General features: G+C 45.9%; 1 protein-coding gene across 1 annotated transcript; it reads right to left on the reverse strand.

Moving 5' to 3' along the window:
* Positions 1 to 3,598: 3,598 nt before the first annotated feature.
* Positions 3,599 to 6,804, reverse strand: LOC147462206 (receptor protein kinase-like protein ZAR1). Its single transcript, XM_086509611.1, has 2 exons — positions 4,730 to 6,804; positions 3,599 to 4,523 (listed from the first exon to the last, which is right to left on the reverse strand). Exons 1-2 carry the CDS (start codon positions 6,213 to 6,215, stop codon positions 3,862 to 3,864), a joined length of 2,148 nt encoding a protein of 715 aa, XP_086365737.1. The 5' UTR covers positions 6,216 to 6,804; the 3' UTR covers positions 3,599 to 3,861.
* Positions 6,805 to 21,128: the final 14,324 nt, after the last annotated feature.

A 21,128-nucleotide genomic window follows, 5' to 3' on the forward strand; every position in this document is an offset into this window, starting at 1 on the left:
TCTAACTGAAAGTTGTAAGTTGTTGTTAGCATCAGCTTCCTTACTGAGTTTCTCCACTGGAGTTGTAGATACCTCTTTTCCCTTTGATTCTAAGGTGTCATGTTCAAAGCTAACTGAATCAAATCCATTTTGGTAGGTCCACCACTGCCTGGGTTTTTTCGTTTTGATGGGGTCTGATATCCCCTTAACATTCCAAGATAGAATCTTCATCTATTGACTTTCTTATTCCCTTTATCCTAATGACTTTTAGAGGAAGTTCTAGCAATAGCTGAGTGTGACTTCTTCTTGTGTTTGTGGATGTCCATGGGCTCAAGGGCCATATTAGAGTTTAATTCTTGCAGTGGAAGCTAAGAGACCTGGTTGAGATACAACATTTTTTCTCTAATTTAAAGTTGCAAGTTGTTGTCAGTGTCAGCTTCCTTACCGAGTTTCTCTCTAACTGAAAGTTGCAAATATTGTCAGCACAGCTTCCTCACCGAGTTTCTCCACTAGAGTTGTAGCTACCTCTTCTCCCTCTGATTCTAAGGCGTTATGTTCAAAGATGACTAAATCAATCCATTTTGGTAGATCCACCACTACCTGGCTTTTTTCGTTTTGGTGGGGTCTTAACATTCCAAGATAAAATCTTCATCCATTGACTTTGTTATTCCCTTTATCCTAATGACCTTTAGAGGGAGTTCTAGCAATAGCTGAGTGTGACTTCTTGTTGTGTTTGTGGATGTCCATGGGCTCAAGGGCCATAATTCTTGCAATGGAAGCTAAGAGACCTGGTTGAGATCCAGCGTTTTTCTCTAATTTAAAGTTGCAAGTTGTTGTCAGTGTCAGCTTCCTTACCGAGTTTCTCTCTAACTGAAAGTTGCAAGTTGTTGTCAGCATTAGCTTCCTTACTGAGTTTCTCCACTGGAGTTGTGGCTACCTCTTCTCCCTCTGATTCCAAGGCGTCATGTTCAGAGCTGACTAAATCAATCCAGTTGTACGTCCGCCAGAAGGAGAACCTGTTTTGGTTTTGTGGGTCACGTTTTGTTATGTTCCCTTCTAGGGTTAGTTCTTCCTTTCTTGTTAGAGTTTGAGAGGGGGCGGGGGTCAGGGGTGGGGGGGGCGCAGAAGGAGGTGTTTGGCTTTTTCCCTTATGGTTGTTAGATTGATTGGTTGTGGAGGGAACATTCGAAGTAGTAACGAGGGGCGGGGGGGGGGGGGGGGGGGGGATTTTATAGGGCAATCTCTTACAAAGTGTCCCAATTGTTCCACAGTAAAAGGACGCATTGGGTAAATACTTGTAAGTGATGGGCTTGAGTCGCCCTCATTTGTGGCAATAATTATGGAGGATGGTAAAGGTTTGGAAAGATCCATTTCTATTAACATTTGAGGATGCCACGAAGGGTTGAAATCCCTTTGAGGTTTCCCTCCGAGGACTTTCCCTAGTGCTCACCTATGAGCCGTAGGTGGTGGTGGAAACCCACATAGGGTAGTTTTCCATGGCAGACTTATCTGGGTTGAAGCTCTTGGACCACTTGAACAGACAGAGGGGGGAGGCTCTGGGGACCCAGTGGTGGCCAGTGCTTGCGATTTCGAACGCCATTTTGGTATGTTTTAAACATGAACAGGAAATGGTTTGTGGGGAGAGCTTGAATAGACTCCACCTCACAGCCCCTATTTCCCCCTAATTCGTAACCTAGGACCTGAGAACTTCCACTGGGGGACCAAGGGCCAGCTATTAGGCCTATCTGAGCTCTAGATTATAGGTCTTTTTTATTTTTTTAATTTGAGCAGCACGAAGAATCACCAGAGGTTTACCTCCACCGTCTCCTCGCTAGCAATCTCCATCCATGCCTTGGTGGTTGCAATCGAAAAGGTATGGTGTAGAGTTCGAGAGCTCCACAAGGCGCCTTCTTGAGGAGGGCCCTGATTTGGGCTTGGTGCTCGAGGGGAAGGGACCTTTGGGCAGACATGGTAGTTGCCTTTTTGCTTTAAAGCTTCCTGTAGCTGTAAAGCAATGTCGTGGGGGGGATTTTGTAGATAATGTAGTTCGAGGGTCATGGAAGGCTCAATCGTGAAAGGGGGGGAGAAGTGACCGGTGGGAAAGAGGATTGGATGGGTGCCACATATTGTCATGAGATGCAATCAAGGGAAGGCAACGCGCTGTACCAGAGGGAGTGCCTCTTTGGTGTGACATGACCTGGTTTACTGCATTGCTAACCTAGCTCTAGCTCTCCATCGCTAACCTAGCTCTCTCGCTCCACAAACTATAGCTTGTAGACCCCATGTTCTTTAGAGCAAATTCACACAAGCAAGGCTAAGCCCCCGCCAGCTTGCATAAGCGAATGCTATCGGGTGGTCTCAACTTTGCCGAAATCGACAGAGTTAGATTTCCAGTCTTCTATCCCCGTTCGTTGAAATTGTACTCGCTTTCAAGTGTGTTGCAGTTAACACGTATGAACAAAATAGCTGACAAACGACATAGTTCCACCTCCGCCGGTGCGGGTGCACCCTTAGAGTGCTCCCCCATAAACCCACTAAATCCAACTTTACGAAAAGGCCCTTTCAAATGTGAAGGCCCCTATAAAAATTCCTTTGTGTGCCCATAAGCCCTTCAACAAGTTTCCAATCGTTTGCACCAAGTAAACTTTCTTTATTTGACTTGTTGACCTTCTATACCAAGTCATAAAAGAGTTTCTCGGGTGTAGGGGGTGGTTAAGCCTCAGCACTAAAGGGCACGGGAGAAAAGAGATGGGATCCGCGGTGGGGGTCCAAAGGGGCAATCTCGAGGCGGATGGATGGCGGAAAAAATGGGCGCCGATCACAGGCTCAAAGACTCGAACCCGCACCACCACCATGAGAGGCCAATGCTCTAACCGCTACACCCGCGACGGGGAAGTTGACATATGGGCAAACCAAATAATGATAAATAAACTCGGACAACCCCCCCTGCTTGTCCGAGTTTACCTTTCCGTGTCCTAGTTTACCTCGGCATCCTACGGTTGCGCACGTCTCGATCGCCGTGTCTTGACTTCGCTGCCGTGGATCCCACCGCTTGAACTTCAAAAATTTCCCGTGCCCTTTAGTGCTAAGGGTGGTTAAAGGACCCCTTACATTTCACTGAGACATTTTAGTTGAAGGGCCCTTGTGGAGGCCTATGAAGCACCAATTATTTTTTTCAAGGCCCCCCTAATAGCACCTTTAGATGGTCTATGGGGGATCCCTCTTACTCCTGAGGGGAGGAGGGTTGTTGACAAGTGCCGATATAGTATCTATATGTATTCTATAACGGCAGAGGGAATCTCCTTTACACATGTCAGTCTGTGAGATGAAAGCTAAATTCCAAAAGTGAGAAGTTGCTGTGCACGCGATAAGAGAGAGGCCACCGAAGGTGGCCGGCCTTACTAGTGGGTCTATGGGAGAGCCCTAACAAAAAGAGCACAAAAGCATTTGTTCGTTCTAAATACTAAAACAATCAAACAAAAATTGAAGAGCACACGTGGTCCTTAAAGGACGGCAAGGCACCCATGATCTATCCACTCGTGTAAACAAATGCATAAAAACATCTGTGGGCCATCCCCAATTCATTCTCCTCTCTATGTATGTGTAGGAAAACTAGTAGTCACTGTCAAAGTGGTTTTTTTACAATCCATAATTGGGGTGTTAAATAAACATTTTACAATGTCTGTCCTCTATATTTAGCAGGGCTATGCCTACCATTAAACAAATGCCTCTGCAGCTAAAGTCTGTATCCTGCTCAACTGCTAATCTTTTTAAAATCTGTATTTGAATTATGAATTGCTGAGGAATCTGTCAAAGCCACCCACCATTCAGAGGGGGCCCCCAATGTGCAATGGAACAAAGGGAAATCCCATGCTCTTTGAATCAAGACGAAGACAGGGGCGTGCCAATGCGTGTGACGGACTCATGGAGGAGACGCATGGAGGGGCGCTGTTCGGGCTGCGGCGCAACACATGCCAGGGCTATCTTCAAAAATGTCAGCATGTCATCAGCATGATGCATCTCTTCGACAAGCACAGGGTCTAAGATGCGAAGCAGTGGCTCCTTCCCCTGCAATGCTGCCTCTATCCATTGCGATAGCTCCACCTCCTCCGCGGGGGAAAGCACTTGCAGCTTGCCTGTTAGTAGCTGAAGCATTACCATGCCTAAAGAGAACACATCCCCTTTCTGTGTGGGCTTGATACTCTTTGACAATGCTGTCTCTGGGGCCTGATAGTGCACGTCTTCAGGGCTCACCCCAGCACCGAAGCTCAGTCCGCTGCCGGTGGATGACCTCGACGACACGCTCACTTTTCCCACTTGAGCGCTTGTAGGCACGCCACTTCCCACAATGCTTAGCAGCCTGTTGAGTCCGTAATCCGCTATGTAGGGCTCCATCTGACAATCCAGAAGAATGTTACTTGGCTTTATGTCCCCATGGCAAAATTTTCTCGAAGGGCCCTGTTCATGGAGAAAGGCAAGCCCTCTTGCTGCACCTTTAACAATCTTTAGCCTTGCGGCCCATCGGAGCGGCTCCGAAGATTGGCCTGCAAGCAAGTAAAGCAGAGTAACTGCATTTAAGAGGTAGCATTGTTGAAATGAATAACTCTCAAATGTGAAACAACTTGCATTGAAGAAGATCATGCAGCATTTGGCACACATTCAATGTCTATCCAAGCTCTTCATTAACATGCAGTGTATTTATGCCCTTCTTAATCGGAAGGGTTGCCGGACATGACAGGGTTGAGCTTACCATTAAGCACCGAGGCTAAACTGCCATTGGGAATGTAATTATACACTAGAAGCTTTTCATCCACAGCCCAGTAGTAAGCCCTCAATCTGACAATGTTGGGATGCCTGACGCGCCCAATTGCTTCCACCTCTGCCTGAAATTCTCTGAACCTGTGTGCACCGGAGTCTCCTAATCTTCGCACCGCAACAGTAAGCTCATCGGACAGAATTACCTTGTACACTATTCCGACTCCGCTTTTTCCCAAAACATAAGCCGATGCCTTAAGTAATTCGTCCAGGTCAAATGTGACTTCGCCATCCAGTGCAACAAGATCCCCCTGATCGAATGCCTCTGGCAACATATCCATAGTGGCCGTTTTTGTGCAGAGCCAGCTAGGGCGCTGCCCACCCAGACCAACTGAGCTTGGAGTGCTAGAGCTGACCCCCTTGCCACTCGTTTTTTTCTGCGAGAAGGCGCGCCAGTAGCAGTAGAGGAAAATGAGGCACACAAGGGCAACCCCTGCAACATCGCCAACAACTATGGCAGCAATTGCCCCTTTACTCAAACCCCTGTTTCTGCTTTGCGCTGCAGCCATAAAAGGAGAGGGGGGCACCAAGCACAATGCAGATAAAGGAGTTCCACACAAGCCTGGATTTCCCAAGAAAGCGGATATGCCTTGCTTTGCCAGCGTGCCTTCCTGGGGAATAGGGCCAGTGAGATTGTTGAAGGATAGGTCCAAGGTGACATTAGCTGGCAGGGAGGCCAAGCTTGCCGGAATTGCACCGGAGAGCCGGTTATGTGAGAGGTCCAAAGTGTCCACTAGAGAAGGGAGGTCTCCAAAACTTTCTGGGATGGTCCCTGTCAGAGAATTGTAAGAGAGATCTAATCTTCTGAGAGACAGCAAGGAGGAGCCAATGGCAGCGGGGGCAGGGCCAGAGAACGAGTTGTGAGACAGCGAGAGGGAGAAGAGTCGAGTGCAATTCGCGAGGGGGGATGCCGGGATCATTCCTGAGAAGGAGTTGTGGGAGAGATCAAGGCTTTGGAGGGCGGAGAGCCGGTTGAGGAGAGAGGGGAGGGACCCAGAGAGGTTGTTGGAGAAAAGGAAGAGGCTCTGGAGCTGGGTGGCATTGAAGATAGCGGCAGGGATGGGGCCCGAGAGATGGTTATGGTGGAGGTTGAGGTGGCGGAGATGCGTGAGGCCACCCAGATCGGCAGCAAGGGAGCCTTGAAGCTGGGCGCGCGGCAGGCTAAGGGTTACAACGGCAGGGGTAGAGGCATTGTCACAGCCGACACCATTCCAGCGACAAGGGTCAGCATCGAAGGAATTCCAGTTGTTGAGGATGCCGAGGGGATCCACAAGGATGAGTGATTTGAAGCGCAGGAGGAGTTGGCCTTCCAGGGTGAGGGCACAAGCGCAATCTGCGACGGCAAGGATGAAGAGCAAGGCAGGCCAGATGAGGAGGATTGATCTTTGCATGATGGAGGGGGGTAATTCTCTGTGCGGCATGTCATTGACAAGATGCTACAAAAGCTATGGCATGCACAGTTCAATGTAGGAAGCGGAATTGGGCCTTTGAGCAGTACTTACGAGCTGAATGAAGAGGGGCCTTCCCGTTGCGCAACAGCTCCCGCTGCCATGAATGAAGACGCGAGGTGGCACGCTCCTGCTACTTACTCTTCTGATTTCTTCATCAGGGCGTCTTCTCTACTTCTTGATGAGGAGGTGGGGGGTACTGCTCTTCTGCCCCCCGCTTTCTTCATGCAGCAGGGCATCAGCTTCGCTGGCGCATCTCGGCATGATGCGCGCACACACACAATTAAGAAAACCATGCAGAATTCGCACGACCCAACATAGGAAATGCGGCTCTCTCTCTAGAGCTTTCCATTAGGGCACCGGTACTGTGGTCACCTCGTCAAGCCATATTCATCAACACCCTCCTGTAAAAGCAAGCAGAGAGAGAGAGAGAGAGAGAGAGAGAGAGAGTACACACACGTTGCGTAGAGTTTCGAGAAGCCCAGCTCACACAGAAGACAGGAGTACACACAGGTGCGGAAGTTTGAAGCCAATAGGATCATGGGGTCCTTGACGAATTGTGCCCATAAAACCTTCCTCCAATTGGCCGGCCCTGCACCGTTGGATGAAGAAGATTGCAAGGATCAGGATTGGCCCGCACTCTAAGGAGCAAGTCGGTCATTTTGACCTTTGCTCTACCGCTTGGCGTTGAAGGAATGTGGAGGGTCGTGCCAACCGGCCGCGAAGGAAAATTCATTTTCACTTCACATTTCGCCGCATTTCCCAAGACGGGGAAAAAGCAGCCAAAAGCAAGCTTGAAGCTGCTTTCGAAACCGACGTACACGATCGACAAACCTGTCTTTTTCCCTGGCAAGAATAATTTTCATTTTAATTTTCATCCCACGGCCACGGTGGATCGATCGGATAAGCCCGACTCTCGATGCCGGGAGAACTTCAGAAAGGCCGACGGCCGTGACCGGGTTCGAACTCTAGACGGTAGGCTGATCGGATAAGCTCAACGCCGTGAGAACTTCAGAAAGGCCGACTGGGTTCGAACTCTAATCGTTACACGCCCGCCTCTCCACACGCTTGGTTGCAAGTTGCCAAGCTGCCAAATACAGCCTTGCCTGCCGTACCTCAACGGGCCGCACTGCCCTGTCTTTTGTACGCCTGGATAAATAGGCTCCTTTTCCTTGTCATTCAGGAATCAGCCAGCAAGGCTAGTTATGGCTCATCGGAGTCACATGACTCATGAGTAGCCGCACACAACCTCAGGTCCTCAACTGCACAGCACCTTCACTCCTTTGAAAAGTCCAACAGACAGACAAAAGGCAGAAGCCAGGTGAGTTTGTATTATTATGTAAGTGCTCGATAAAAAAACCTTGGTTTAGTCACTAGTGTAATGATCTGTAATCCCACCTACAAATTTTGAGATTTACTTTTAAATTTTAAATTTGGAGGTGACAAACCTACAAAATTTAGAGTGTAATTTGATTTAAAAACCTTCAAATATAGTCGACTTACCTCCAGAATTTCTTATATGTAAGTTTTTGGAAAAAAAAGCTTTTTTCGAACATTGGTCTGTATATGTGAGTGGGAATTTGCCAATGGGGTTATATTTTTCCAACATCGAGTAGGTTCATTAGATAGTATCTCATGAGATGCTCCGTGGAAAACAAAGCGAAATGGGGGAAGGGAAGTCAAACTGAAGAGTTGCTCACGTGCAAAAGGGCAGGTGGATAGGGTGAGTAATCATAGGCAACTTGTGAGCAGGCAGACGCCAACTGACATGCAAAGAAATGGGACCATGTGCTAGCAAACGGGAAGGGAGGGCAAGCAATGACGAGGAGCAAGGAAAAGAAAAGGCAAGCAAAGGGGATGACTGCCAAATGGAAATAGCTGGCCAAAGTAATAGAGTAGGCTAGCACGGTGTTGTGCCGCTTTGCGGGCACAGGGTGAAAGTCGAGGATCTACCTACATTTTCAAGGTTTTGCCAAACTGACGATTTATGCCAGATTCTGCCATGGTCTCGGGAGATGATTGGAATGTATGCATTATGTGGTTTTTATAGACCAAAAGTTCTTCAAAGTGGACTAATTGGGCTAGCAGGTGAAGAAGGAAAGAAAGGATAATTTTCAACTTAAAAATGTAGAGCTTGAAGTGTTGAAGGAGCAGGTCCAGATGGCTCAACAAACAGAGCTACGGAGCCCAAGTTATTGGAGTTTGAAGGTTCAGTGCGTTACAGATTCTTACCGGATAGGGCAGCTGTGGACATGTGGTCCAAGTGGATGTTAGTGTATAGGCGCATAGTGCTCGATTTACGGAGCCTACCCGTCTTTTCAGATTGCAGACCAAAGCTATGGATTGCAGTTTATGGCCAAGTGAAGTTTCCCAGGGGCTAGGTTGGTGCCCACCCGACCACATGGGGAGTCGTGCCATCTGGTGTCTTTTGGGTTGCAACAGAGTTCGAGAAGGTGCTATGCGATGTGTGGAACTAGCAGGAGTTGATTGCGCGTCAAATGGAGACCGAAGCGGAAAGATATAGCAGTCGGAAAATCGGGTGCATTTGCTTGGAATTGGTTACAGGTGATTTTCATGTTTTTTGCGGCCTCAGTTCGGGGGCTCGAGGAATCTCGATGTGCGGCTAGAGCTGGAGGGTTTCAAGTCGACAAAATGAAATTTCTGCCGGATCTTACGGCTCGGGTATTAGATCTTGGAGCAACAAGTTATACTTGCTTGAAAAGGGAGGTTTTTTTGTGTTTATTGTATGGGGGATTCAAAGGTGTTCAAACAGTGGAGCCATGAGGGCGTGCCACGTGGCGCACGAGTCCTCCCACATGCGTTGAACGATGGCGGGCTGCTGGGGTATTTCAGCAGGGGCGTGAGCCTTTGAAGGACACAAAGGGGGAGAGAGGGGAGCTCCCTCACCCCGTGGCGATGGCGGGCATGGTCGGGCACTGCGCGCGTGGGCCTGACGATGCATGGCGGCAATTTTGGCTAGTTAAGGCGGCGCAGGGGCGGCAACGGCCGGCGACATTGCAGTGGTTCGTAGTGATGACGTGGCACACCCGTTAGGGGGCTGTTCCCGCCCGCGCCCGTTGGGGCCAACATTTTTTGAAGGCAAGGGTGCCCCCCCCCCCACTAGCGATTACGCTAATGCTCGCTAGGGGAGGAGTCCCGCGGCGGCAGGCAGCAGGTGTGTGAGAGAGAGCCAGTCCGAGAGGTGTTCAAAGGCCTAAAGGGTCAATTCAAAGGGCCATTTCAGAGACCATTCAAGGGACATAGCCCGTCAGTGGATAGAGAGAGAGAGAGAGAGAGAGAGAGAGAGAGAGAGAGAGAGAGAGAGAGAGAGAGAGAGAGAGGAAGCGCTTCACAGAAGGCCAAGAGGGCACTCCCAAAGGATAATGCAAGGACCAAGCCGGGCGGCTGAGTTGGGTGGACAAAGGGGTGCATCATGCAAGGGTTGCCAAAAATGAAATGTGCCAAGTGCAAGCACTGCAAGGAAATTTCAAAAAAGGTCTCAGGTGAACTGCACGAGCAAGAGAACTCACATTTTTTTCTTTTTTTGGACTTAGGCCACCCCTATAAAAGGATGAAGCGTGAATTTTTTGGGCCTTTTTTTTCCTTAGTTTCTTTTTGGGGTTTCCTTTCTTTGGGGAGAGTCAATTTTCGAGCATTCTTGGGAGGGTTTTTGGGAAACTGGCTAGAGTGGTGGGGGAGTTCTTCTGCTTGAGAGCAATTGGAGAAGACAAGGGAAAGGCGAGGAGGAGCGTCCAGAGCACAAGGAAATTGGGTGGTGGGACGGCTTGGAGAAGAATTCTGAGGCGAGGGTTGCAATTCGAAAGGCATATCAAGCGGGCGTATGCAATAGGATTGTAAAAGAGCAATCAGAAATCTTACAATGTATCTGCTGTCAGCATCTCTTGAGTTTGAAAGCCTTGTTTCTTCATCGTATCAATAAATATTGTTTTTATTTGCAGTCTTCTCTCTCAAAATCTCTTGAATTGTCATTATTATGTGTATTAAACTATGAATTACATCTATATGCACTCTGTTATCCTAGTTTGAGCGCCTGCTAAGCTCCTGTCTACAGCTAGAGGCCTGGTGCTCAACCCTGGAGAACTGCACGATCCGACAATGGCTAGCATGCCAGGTGTCATTGGGCATAGAAGGCCAGGGGGTAAAGGCATGGCCACATTTTTTCTTACTATTTGATGCACACATAAGAGTAGCGAGGGCATTTGGCCGACTAGCTTAGATTGATAGTCCAAAACACCTTTGCGCAATAGGTGTTGGGTTCACTGCCCTTCATAGGCTGAGAGACTTGACTGGCTCTTGTGATGTTTTTGAGGGATGTTCAAAGTCACAACTCAAAACAAAGCAAATTTAGGTTAGAAAAGATGAAGTACACAGCAAAATATCCTTCAATACTCAAAAAACGGCAAAGATTTCAGTAACATCTAAGATAGCCATATGGCAAACCCCTGATAAAATCACATGAATTTGGGTGCCAAAGAGGTTGATTCAAGCTCAAAAATCATGGGAGTTTATTTGGATTCCAAAGCGCAACAACCTGAATCCCATTATACGACCAAACAAACCAACAAAGCACCGCTTGGACAATCAAAGACCAACCACGTCAACAAAACAAGTCTAGAGAGACAAAGAAGTATATCAAGCACAAAAACATCAGCTTTGGATCTAGATACCAGTGAAAAAAACACAACGCAAACATCACCTCACCAAGCAGCCAAAGAAATTGTAGAAACAACAAGTATGGTGACCAATGCAATCCAAGCAATTCGCCAACATGGCTGGGCTTGACGACTTTTTCCAGCTACCTATGAAATTATGTTGGTGCAGCCAAAGTGGGTCGATCCTAGCAAAGGGCACAAACAGTGATATGTATGTCTATAGATGCATAATAGAGGGCTAGAGCAGATGGGAAGAGCATGGGCAAGCAAGTGACAACGGAGATGTATGCTTTATGTGGTTTTTAAGACCAAAAGGGTTCCATGTTGGTCTAGACAGGGTGGCTGGTGAAGGAGGATCAAGGTGCTGGTTTTTGGCCTGGATATGTAGAGCTTGAAGTGCTGAGTCAACTGGTCCAAACGGCTCGTCAAACGGAGCCAAATGTCCAAGATACTGAGCTTTGAAGTTAGAGGTGTTTGCAGATCTAAGATAGGAAGGGTAGGTGATGCCAAGTAGTCCAAGCTAGGTTGGAGCTATGGTCGTGTAGTGCTTGATTTATGGAGCCTTTTGGTCTTTTCAGATCGGCGATCTGAGTCCCGGATGTCAAGATATTAGCAGTTGAAGTTTTACCACGGGCCGGGTTTGTGCCAGTTTACCCGCTTTGGGAAGTGTGCCATCATAGGTTTTTCGAAGCTTGAACAATGCGGTGGGATCGGAACAGTCTGAGGCCGGCTAGCAAGGCTTTCATGGAGATTTTGCGCCTTGAGAACTTGAGCACTAGGCAGTAAATGGTGGAGCACTAAAACAGGGAAGAAAAGTCGATTTTCTTTTAAATATTTCCTAAGGGTTAATGGGGGGCCTTGGTGTCAAGCTCACAAGGAGCCACCACGTGGCATGCAAGTGAACCCACATGAGGTATCACATGGTAGAGGTGGAGGGTATAAGGGCAAGAGGGGCGCACCACATGGGGTATCACTTGAGGCGAGCTATTGGAGCTCCATGGGCTATGGCAACCACTCTAGGTGGCACTGCGGGGGCGTTTGTTGGCGTCCACTGGCTGCCATGGGTGGCGCGCCCTCGCTGTTGCATAAGATGATGTGGAACTCCGCATGTTGGGTGTTCTTGAGTGCCTAAAACGGCGCAAAAACGTTTGATTGAGGGGTTCCCAAGGGGGCAATATTGGCGCCGCAAGTGTTCCCTGGGCTCTTAAGGGTGTGCTCATGTGGAATCTTAGTGTCGAAGGCAAGGACGAATGTGGCGGGCCCTCACATTCAAAGTGGTGGTAAAAAAAAGCAAAGAATGGTCAAAAATAGAAGGGGTTTGTGCCCACTCCCAAGGGGCCAATTTTTTGCATGAGGGGGAAGAGTTTTTTTGGAAAGGGGCTAGAGAAGAAGAGGAGGAGCTCTCAAGGCAAAAGGGGGGCTTCCTTGGAGAGAAGACGGAGGCCAAGAAGAAGCCTTTGGAGGAGTATTTTGCTCAAGCTCAGGTGAGCTTTGGAGAAAGAAGATCGGCGTCAACGAGGGTTCTGTGAGCTGAAGTTTTTTCCGTGCTCTCAAATGAGGAGAGTCACACAACAAGAACCATCACTCCACCCACCTTGAACCCATAACTTCCAATTCATATAGGAGGACCGACATAGGAATGGGGAGACATGTCAAAAGACATGGCAAAGCATAGACAAAGTTCACATATATTACCACGCTTTACAATCGGCTTAAACCTTGTTGTGCTTTATTGTAGCTGAATTTTTCTAGAAGATTCTAAGTAATGCCTAAAAAGTAAGTAAAGGAGGATGGGAGGGGGATCAAGACCAGTAAAGGCCAAATTAACCCCATACTGTTGTATATACTCCTTACAAAAGTTTTTCGCGCTTTGTGTCTAACAAACTGGTCAACCTTGGTCAAAATTGAGAGAAAAGCACAAAAATAAACCAAGGATGTCTTAACATACGTTGTATATAGCAAGAAGCTTATTTTCTTAAATTCAAAAATAAATTTATCTAATTTTGAGTAATTTTTGGATTGATTTTGGGTTAATTTAGCTCAATTTTGAGAACTTTTACCATTTTTTAGTACTTGTACCGTGGTAGTTGCCACCTGGCACTAAAACAGGAACACTTCATACCCAAAGGTTGTACATCATGAGAGGGTTCTAGTGAGGCCATGATCACCTTATTTGGATATATAAAACCTAAAACAAACAAGAAAAGTTCCCAGGATCTCAGAAACTGCCATCACACAGAGAACGTGACCAAATTATAGATGCATGGCCAAAACAAGACTTCCTTGGCATGGGGAACCTAGCCATACCAAACTTGTGCAATTTTGCCCCCATTGACAGCTATCATGGTTTATTCCACAAAAATCAGAGCAGGCAAAATTTGGCATCAAAAGTTTCCACAGGCCAAGAGGGTTCCAATGATACCTCATTTGCTCAATTTGGACCAATAAGGAATTCCCACTCAAAGAATTATAGGTTTCAGAGTCTGAGAAGAAAAAAAAAAAGCAAAAGTAGGTCAAACTTGTGTAAAAGCCTCGATTTTTTGGACCATAGGCTCAATCTAACCATAAAAAACAAATTACCAAATGGAATTGGGGAAAAAATTGGCTGAAATTCAAGTTATCACAGAAAGTGCAATTTCAATGCGTTTTTTTAAATAAAAATTTTGGACAAAGTTTACAACCAAGCCCTCAAGAAACACATAAATGACCATAGGAACATAAATCAACCAAGCCCTCAAGAAACACATAAATGACCATAGGAGGCTACATGGAAGGGTTGAACCCAACTGCCAAACCATAACTAGGGCTTGCTTAACAAACTAGATTCCCGATAGGTACCACGATTGCTGCCAGATGACTAGGAAATTGCACTTGAGCTAGGTATGTTGACAAACTATAGCATGTTGCTAGTCTAGAGAACCCAATTGAAGAGTAGAATGCAAAAATGAGCTCATAAAGCATGTCAAAAAGTCAAAAATTCCAACTCAACCCTGGAAGGACCAAGTCAGAAGGGGTCCAGAAACTTTTTGGGTCTAATTTGAAGTTTTACGTGTCCAAACTGATCATGCATAGCATGGATAGGATCAGGGAAAGGTGAACATACAAAATATGAGAAGAAATGACATATTTGGCACATATGACATATACAACGATATCTGCCACTGGTCAAAATTTGGGATTGGGGGTTGACCATGATGAAGTACATCTCAATGGGATTCTAATGACACCTCACATGTCAAAATTGGACACTTTGAGCTCAAGATATTGACCAAACTAACTTTCAAGAGCATTAACTGCACAAATGCTGACATTTGATGATTAACCAACTAAAAAAATTGGATTTTTGTCATTTGTTTTCCACAGGTTTAGATACTCCCAAGAAAATGCAAAACTGAAGCGTCTACAAGCTCGAAGAAAAGGATAGCTACCAAGTCGACATGGACCACATCATGGGGTCCAGAGCTTGTTATGTCAACGAGGCCATTCAAACTCAGCATGGCCTTAGGGTTTTCATTTTGTATGGAAGGATGAACAAGAAAAGAAGTGGGAGGCACCACAGATGCCCAAAGACTTTAACACCATTGCGTACACACCTCAAAATGCCGACAAAGCTATATCAAGGCTAGGAATTTAAGATTTCCTCTTTGAACCAATTGTATGAGCCGATTATAGAAGAGCCCATGAGTTGATCACCACTCTACAGAAGGTGGATGAAGGAAGGATGACGACAACCCTTACAAAGGATGACGGAGAGAAGATCACCGTAGAAGTCATCCCAAATTCCATAGCAAAAATCACAAAATTGCCAAGGGGAGAGTAAATTAAGCCTCAAGGCTATGCCTATTACCATATACATGTGGTAGTGATGTGTGTGAACACACTAGGACCACCGAGGCATTTTTTCCCTCTTTAGGAGGTTTTTTTCCCCCGTACGCCCATCACTCTAGGGCATCTATGTTTCCACACTAAGTAACACACTCTCTATTGTGTGCCTTGAGCTTCCTTCATCTTCTCCAAGCTCTGTGTGGTTCTCTGCAACCCTAATTTCAACAGTTGGTATTAGAGCAGGTTGCATCCTCCCGAGCTTAGTCGCCAGCAGCTCTAGCACACGCATGCTCACTTTTTTTTTAATTTTTGTGAGCTTTGGAAAGCGTTCATTGTAAGACAGGGGTGACTAGAGCTTTAGAGTCCACCACCCACCACCCTTTATATAGGCATGCCCTTGGCCCTTTGCCCTAGTTGGACTCCCCGTTCCACACCGCCTAGCCCGGCCCTGCCTTGTCTAGTCCGGCCTTGCCGGTGTCCTGACATTACTCCCCCCTTAAGAAGAGTTTTCGTCCTCGAAAACAAAAGTGGGAAACTTCTTCTTAAGAACACTAATGTTTTCCCAAGTGGCACCTTCTTCAAATTGGTCTTCCACTTGCTTAAGGCTTGTTGTCGTACATGATGATGTGTACGCAAATCATGATAATCAAGAACACGTTCAGGTTCGTGCGGTAAGGTAGGAGGTTCAATGTAATCAACCAACACCTGTTGGTCAATGACATTGTCATCCCCATGTAACCGCTTTCGTAGACGGCTTACATGAAACATCGGATGAATGCGAAAATGTGAAGGTAGTAATAGTTTGTAGGCACGATCACCTACTCGCTTGAGTATGTTTAAAGGCCCACAATATCGGGGAGATAATTTAGGATTCGGTCCAGTTTTCAGACTTTCTGAATGTTCTGGCACACGGAAAAATACTTCCTCCCCTTCTTCGAAGGTAACTTGCAGACGTTTCTCATCAGCGTCTTTCTTATACCGATCCTGTGCTTGCCGGACATTCTGACGAGCAAGTTTCAGCATATCCATGTGGTCTTGGAGAAAATCCTTAACCTGTTGGAGTTTTTTGGTTGCCAACCCCACCGTAACTGGTGACCTAGGTTGAAACCCGTACATGAGCATGAAAGGACTAAAACCTGTTATGACATGCTTAGCACTGTTGTAGGCAAACTCGAGAATAGGTAAGTATTCTTCCCAGTCTGACTTTTTTTTGCTGACGTATGCTCTTAGAATATTCTCTAGCACCTAGTTAATCCGTTCCGTTTGACCATCCGTTTCTGGATGATCAACTGTACTGAGGTTTAGTTGTGTACCCAATCATTTAAATACAACTCTCCAAAAGTAACTGTTAAACTTGGGATCACGGTCACTAACAATGTTACTTGGCAACCCATACAATTTGTATAGATTGTCTACAAATAACTTGGCTAGGGCTGGCGTCTTAACCGTTGATTTGGTTGGAATAAACTTACATAGTTTAGTCAACCTGTCTACGACCACCCATACTGAGTCATGACCTCATATAGTGGTCGGTAAACCTACAATAAAATCCATAGAGATACTTTCCCATTTTCCATTGGGAATCTCCAAAGGATGTAAGAGTCCTCCTGCTTTCAGGCGTTCTGCCTTGTTAACTTGACATTTTTGGCAGTGCAAGACATAAGCTTGAACAAAGCCATGTATACCTGGCTAGTAAAACTGTCGTCGTACGAAAGCATAAGTTTTTCTAATCCCCAGGTGCCTTGCACTTGGACTATCATGACATTCATAAAGAATTTGGCACCAAATGTCCGTGTCTGTCGGTACACAAACTCTCCCCTTGTGAAGTAGGTACCCATTGTCGATGGTAAAATGCTTCCATCGTTGTAGTTCATCACTTGATAAAGGAGAACTAGGTGTGGAGGTTAACTATACACTACCGTCATTGGAGTGAGAAGGATCCCTCTTTTGAACATGGCTCCACACTTTGGAATATGCTATTTGCCCTTGAGAGAATCTAAAAAGTCACTACGAAGTTCCGTGAAGAAGAGCGAATTGATCTTTGGCATTCGACTTAGAGTGTCTGCCACTACATTGTGATCGGCCTTTGCGATACCTTATCTTGGCGTCATATTCCTGAAGGATCTCGGCCCACCTGGCTTTTCGACCCTTTAAAACTGTTTGTTGTGTAAACTATTTGATGCTTTCATGGTCAAACACAATCTCAAACTGAGCACCATATAGATAATGCCGCCATGTTTTTAAGGCAGACACTATTGCATAGAGTTTGCGTTCCTAAGCAGAATAGTTCTGTTGAGCTGCATCAAGCTTCTTACTTTCAAATGCAATCGGCCGTCCGTCTTGTAACAGGACTGCTCCAGTAGCACGATCACTGGCATCTGTTTCCAAAACGAATGGTTTCAAAGGATCTACAATAGCCAGTATAGGAGCTGTTGCTAATGTATCCTTGAGTGTATCGAAACTGTGTTGTTGAGCGGATCCCCACTGAAAAGCTTTTCCTTTGCCTTTTAGTTGATCCGTCGTAGGAACAGCAATTTGAGCATAGTTTCTAACGAACCTTCGGTAAAAACCTGCACACCCTAAAAATATATGTAATTCTTCGAGATTTTTAGGAGGAGTCCATTTCCTGATGGTATCCACTTTGGATTGATCCATGTATAGGCTGCGAGCTGAAATAACATGCCCTAAATAATGAATTTCATCTTTTAGAAATTCACATTTAGATTCCTTGGCATATAACTTGTTTGTACGTCAACTCAAACACCTGCCTGAGATGTTGTAAGTGTCTTCTTCAGAAGCACCATAAACTAGGATGTCATTGATGAAAACAATGACAACTTTGCCCAAATATGGCTTCAAGACACTATCCATAGCTGTCATGAATGTTGCGGATGCATCGGTTAACCCAAAAGGCATCACCAAAAACTCGTAGTGTCCAAACCGTGTTCGGAATGCAGTCTTAGGTATATCGGCAAGCCGAATACGGACTTGGTGATATCCTGACCGCAAGTCGATTTCTGTGAAAATGCGAGCATGAGTTAGCTTATCAAATAACTCATCTACCCTTGGCAATGGGTATTTGTTCTTAAATGTAACCGCATTTAAGCCCCGGTAGTCTACGCACATGTGCATACTACTGTCCTTTTTATTCACTAAAAGGATAGGCGAAGCCCATGGTGAAGAACTGGGTTGTATAAAACCTCTGCTAAGGTAGTCAGCAAGCTAACGTTCCACCTCAGCAGCCTTTGTAACCTGAAAATCCAAACAAGGAGAGTACCCTTGTACTTCCAATGGAACAGCTCGACATTGAGTATCCCATATTTCAGTATCATGTCCATTCATCATTGCTACCTTGTAGCGGTGGATACTCGGAGTTTGAGGCAGTTTGAGCTTTTTCACCAATCCGTAATTGATGAAATTGTGAGTAGCATCGTCATCTACCAAGATACGCACCTTGTGCCCTTGCAGATATCCGTGCATACGTACTAACTCATGTGGTCCAAAGGTTTGTTGTCACATGGAGGCTGTGAGACAGCATTGTGTGTGTTACTTCCATTGTGGAGAATTTTGAGGAAGACTCAAAAGGCAGTAGTCGCACCATGTGCACTGCTTTCTCCTTCCCCTGAGCAGCAGATTTCCCCTTGGGACAATCCTTTTTGCCATGACCTCTTCCTAAACATTGAAAACATAACTTTTCTTTGTTGGCTTTATCAAAATCCTCGGGAGAGAGAGACCCCTAGACCCCTTGGGTTTTTTAGATGCATCTGAATTAGCAACTAGAAATTTTCTTTTATTGTGCTCGTATTGAGTGTGTGTATTATTATGTATACTAGTAGGCACGTTACTATTATGTGTTTTCTTCTCATCAGGGTCATCATGAATATGTGCTTTCACTATGGCTTCCTCAAGTGTTTTAGGGTCTTGGGTCTTGACATACTTCTTAAGCGCGGGATCAGACCTCGTATGAACCCTTGTACTTGTTGAAAGGTATCCAAACCTTCCAACTTGAGAATAACGTCCCGATAGTGAGAGATATATTCAAGGAGTGATGGGTATTGGCGTATGGAACATGTGTCCCAAGCCGTCCAATTCCGATCGGCCTCGTTTGTAGGAAAAAATTCCTTGCTGAATATTGCTTCAATGGCTGCACAACTCCATGATATGATGTTCTTCTCCTTGAGAGACATCCACCATTTGTAGGCCTTTCCTTCTAGAGTTAAGATTGTATGCAAAGATCTGACTGCATCCGGAGTATGCCGTAAGGCGTGAATTCCATCCCACTTGCTGAGAAAGATATTCACTGTATCCTTATTGCGGTCTCGGTCTTCTCCCTTAAAGACTGGTGGTTTAAAGTTCTTTAACAAGTCATCCACCTCTTTGGCAGTGAGAGTATGCAATGTATCAGTAGTTGGGCCTTGCCCTTGTGTGCCAACGTGCTGCTTGAAGATGTCGACAAAAATTTGTACTACTTGAAACGTAATTGTTCACTTTGAATCGTCGTAGACGACTTAATCCTCCCGAAGGAAGAAGGTGCAATAGATACTTGTTCGAAAATTTCAACTTCGTCAAATTTTAACCAATTTTTGCAATTTCTGAGCTTTTGACAGTTTGCCAAGAGGTGACGGCTTACCGAAGAAGTTCGTGGCTCCTTACCGACAATCGGTCTCCAATTCCGTGTACGGGGTGTGTGCCCGGGTGGGCATGCACCCTTGCTTGATTTTTTTTTTTTGAGGAATTTGCCCAAGGCCAAAGGCCTTAGGGCGCTTTGAGTGTGAAAATAAGCTTTGCCGTCGACTATGGCGACCAACACAGTGCCGCGAGAGCGAGGGAGAGAGAGAGATACTCGCTCGTTGCTTGTCGGGCGTCACTACAATGACGAAACCTCCTCCCCTTCGCAACGCGAGTCCGCCAAGCTAGGCCACACACCATATGACGGAGGTCGAGAGTCTCTCCCTCCCCGGCCAAGCGGCTCTGTACATGCTACGGGATTTCGGCTTCCCCCTTAGTAGGCGGCTCTTCACGCGCTCAAGGAGATGACATGCAAAAAGCCCTCACTGGCTCCACGCCTTCTTGCCCAAAATAGACCATGCTCTGATACCAATGTAAGACAGGGGTGACTAGAGCCAGAGAGTCCACCACCCAACCACCCTTTATATAGGCATGCCCCTGGGCCTTTGCCCTAGTTGGACTCCCTGTTCCACACCGCCTAGCCCGCCTTGTCCGGCCTTGCCGATGTCCTGACATTTGTAGGTCGACAAAAATTTTGAGCAAGCTCATAGAGCTTAGTCTGCTCAGATTTCTGATTCGGGCTCATTTCGGCTTCCGTTTCCACTACAGCAGGTCTGCGTAAGCAATTTTGTCATTTTGTGCAGAATTTGTTTCAATGCCATATACTGCATAATAGGTCCCATACAGTCTACTGCGGGTTGTGCTATATAGCACGTGTTGGTCTCACTCAGTCTCTCCTCATTTCGGGAAGTTTTCACATTAGGTGCAAGCATTTTCCATGGTTGACAACAACACAGATGTGTTCAAGATGTTTGTTGCTGAGGACAAATTGGATGGGGACAATTACCCTATGTGGGCTTACATGATGCAACAAGTTCTTATGTCAAAGGGCGTCTGGAATATTGTGCAGGGCATTGATGTATGTCCTGGTTCTGAGGATGTAGGCAATGTTGAGGATGTGGTAGGCCTTGCTGCAAGGATTGCTTCTATTAGAGTTGTTTTACCTACGACAGAACAAGCTTCTTAGGATGTAAAGGATGCACAGGCTCATGTGTTGATTGCGTTGTCTGTGAAGCACACCATTACTCCTCACATTTGTTCAACGAAATCTGCAAAACACGCTTGGGATATTCTAGCATGTCTTTATGCAAGCCACAACGAGGCTAAAATTGCTTTGCTGCGTTGTCGAGAAATTTGCGGTCTTGCTAGGAAAGCACCGGGCTTTTGGCTGTGAGAGTTTGTGAGAGAACTCCAAAAACTATATGAAGGAGTTAAACCATAGGTGCCATGAAGTATAGGGTTTGGAAGGAAGTGCAATCAAAGAAGCTTCATTTTCTCTCTCTTGTACTCACACATACAAAGAAAGAACACAAAAGAGAATATCAAAACAACACAAAGATGAAAAAATCAATGCTATGGTCATATCATATCATGGGTAATATGAAAGGGTTAATAGATGAGTTAATTGCGTTCAATCTTTGCCGACCAAACAGGCTACGAATTGTTCTTTGAAATTGTAGTTTTGTGCTCACCATAATATATATGTTCTGTTTAGAGATTGTGATTAATTGTGTGTACAAATCCTATTGGTTCATAGCAAGATAACTACACTTACATGAAAAGAAAAGTTATAGTCTATAAGAGGTAGTATGATGGGATC

Source organism: Adiantum capillus-veneris, chromosome 3 (assembly GCF_014529385.1).
Source record: "Adiantum capillus-veneris isolate H3 chromosome 3, ASM1452938v2, whole genome shotgun sequence".
In the NCBI taxonomy this organism is placed as follows: Eukaryota; Viridiplantae; Streptophyta; class Polypodiopsida; order Polypodiales; family Pteridaceae; genus Adiantum; species Adiantum capillus-veneris.

What these genes read in the sequence shown, in the direction of transcription:
- LOC147462206 (XM_086509611.1), bottom strand. Translation starts at nt 6,215, where the DNA reads ATGCCGCACAGAGAATTACCCCCCTCCATCATGCAAAGATCAATCCTC. An exon ending in TTTAGCCTCGGTGCTTAATG is followed by an intron (nt 4,524 to 4,729) that starts GTAAGCTCAACC and finishes ACTTGCTTGCAG; the next exon opens with GCCAATCTTCGGAGCCGCTC.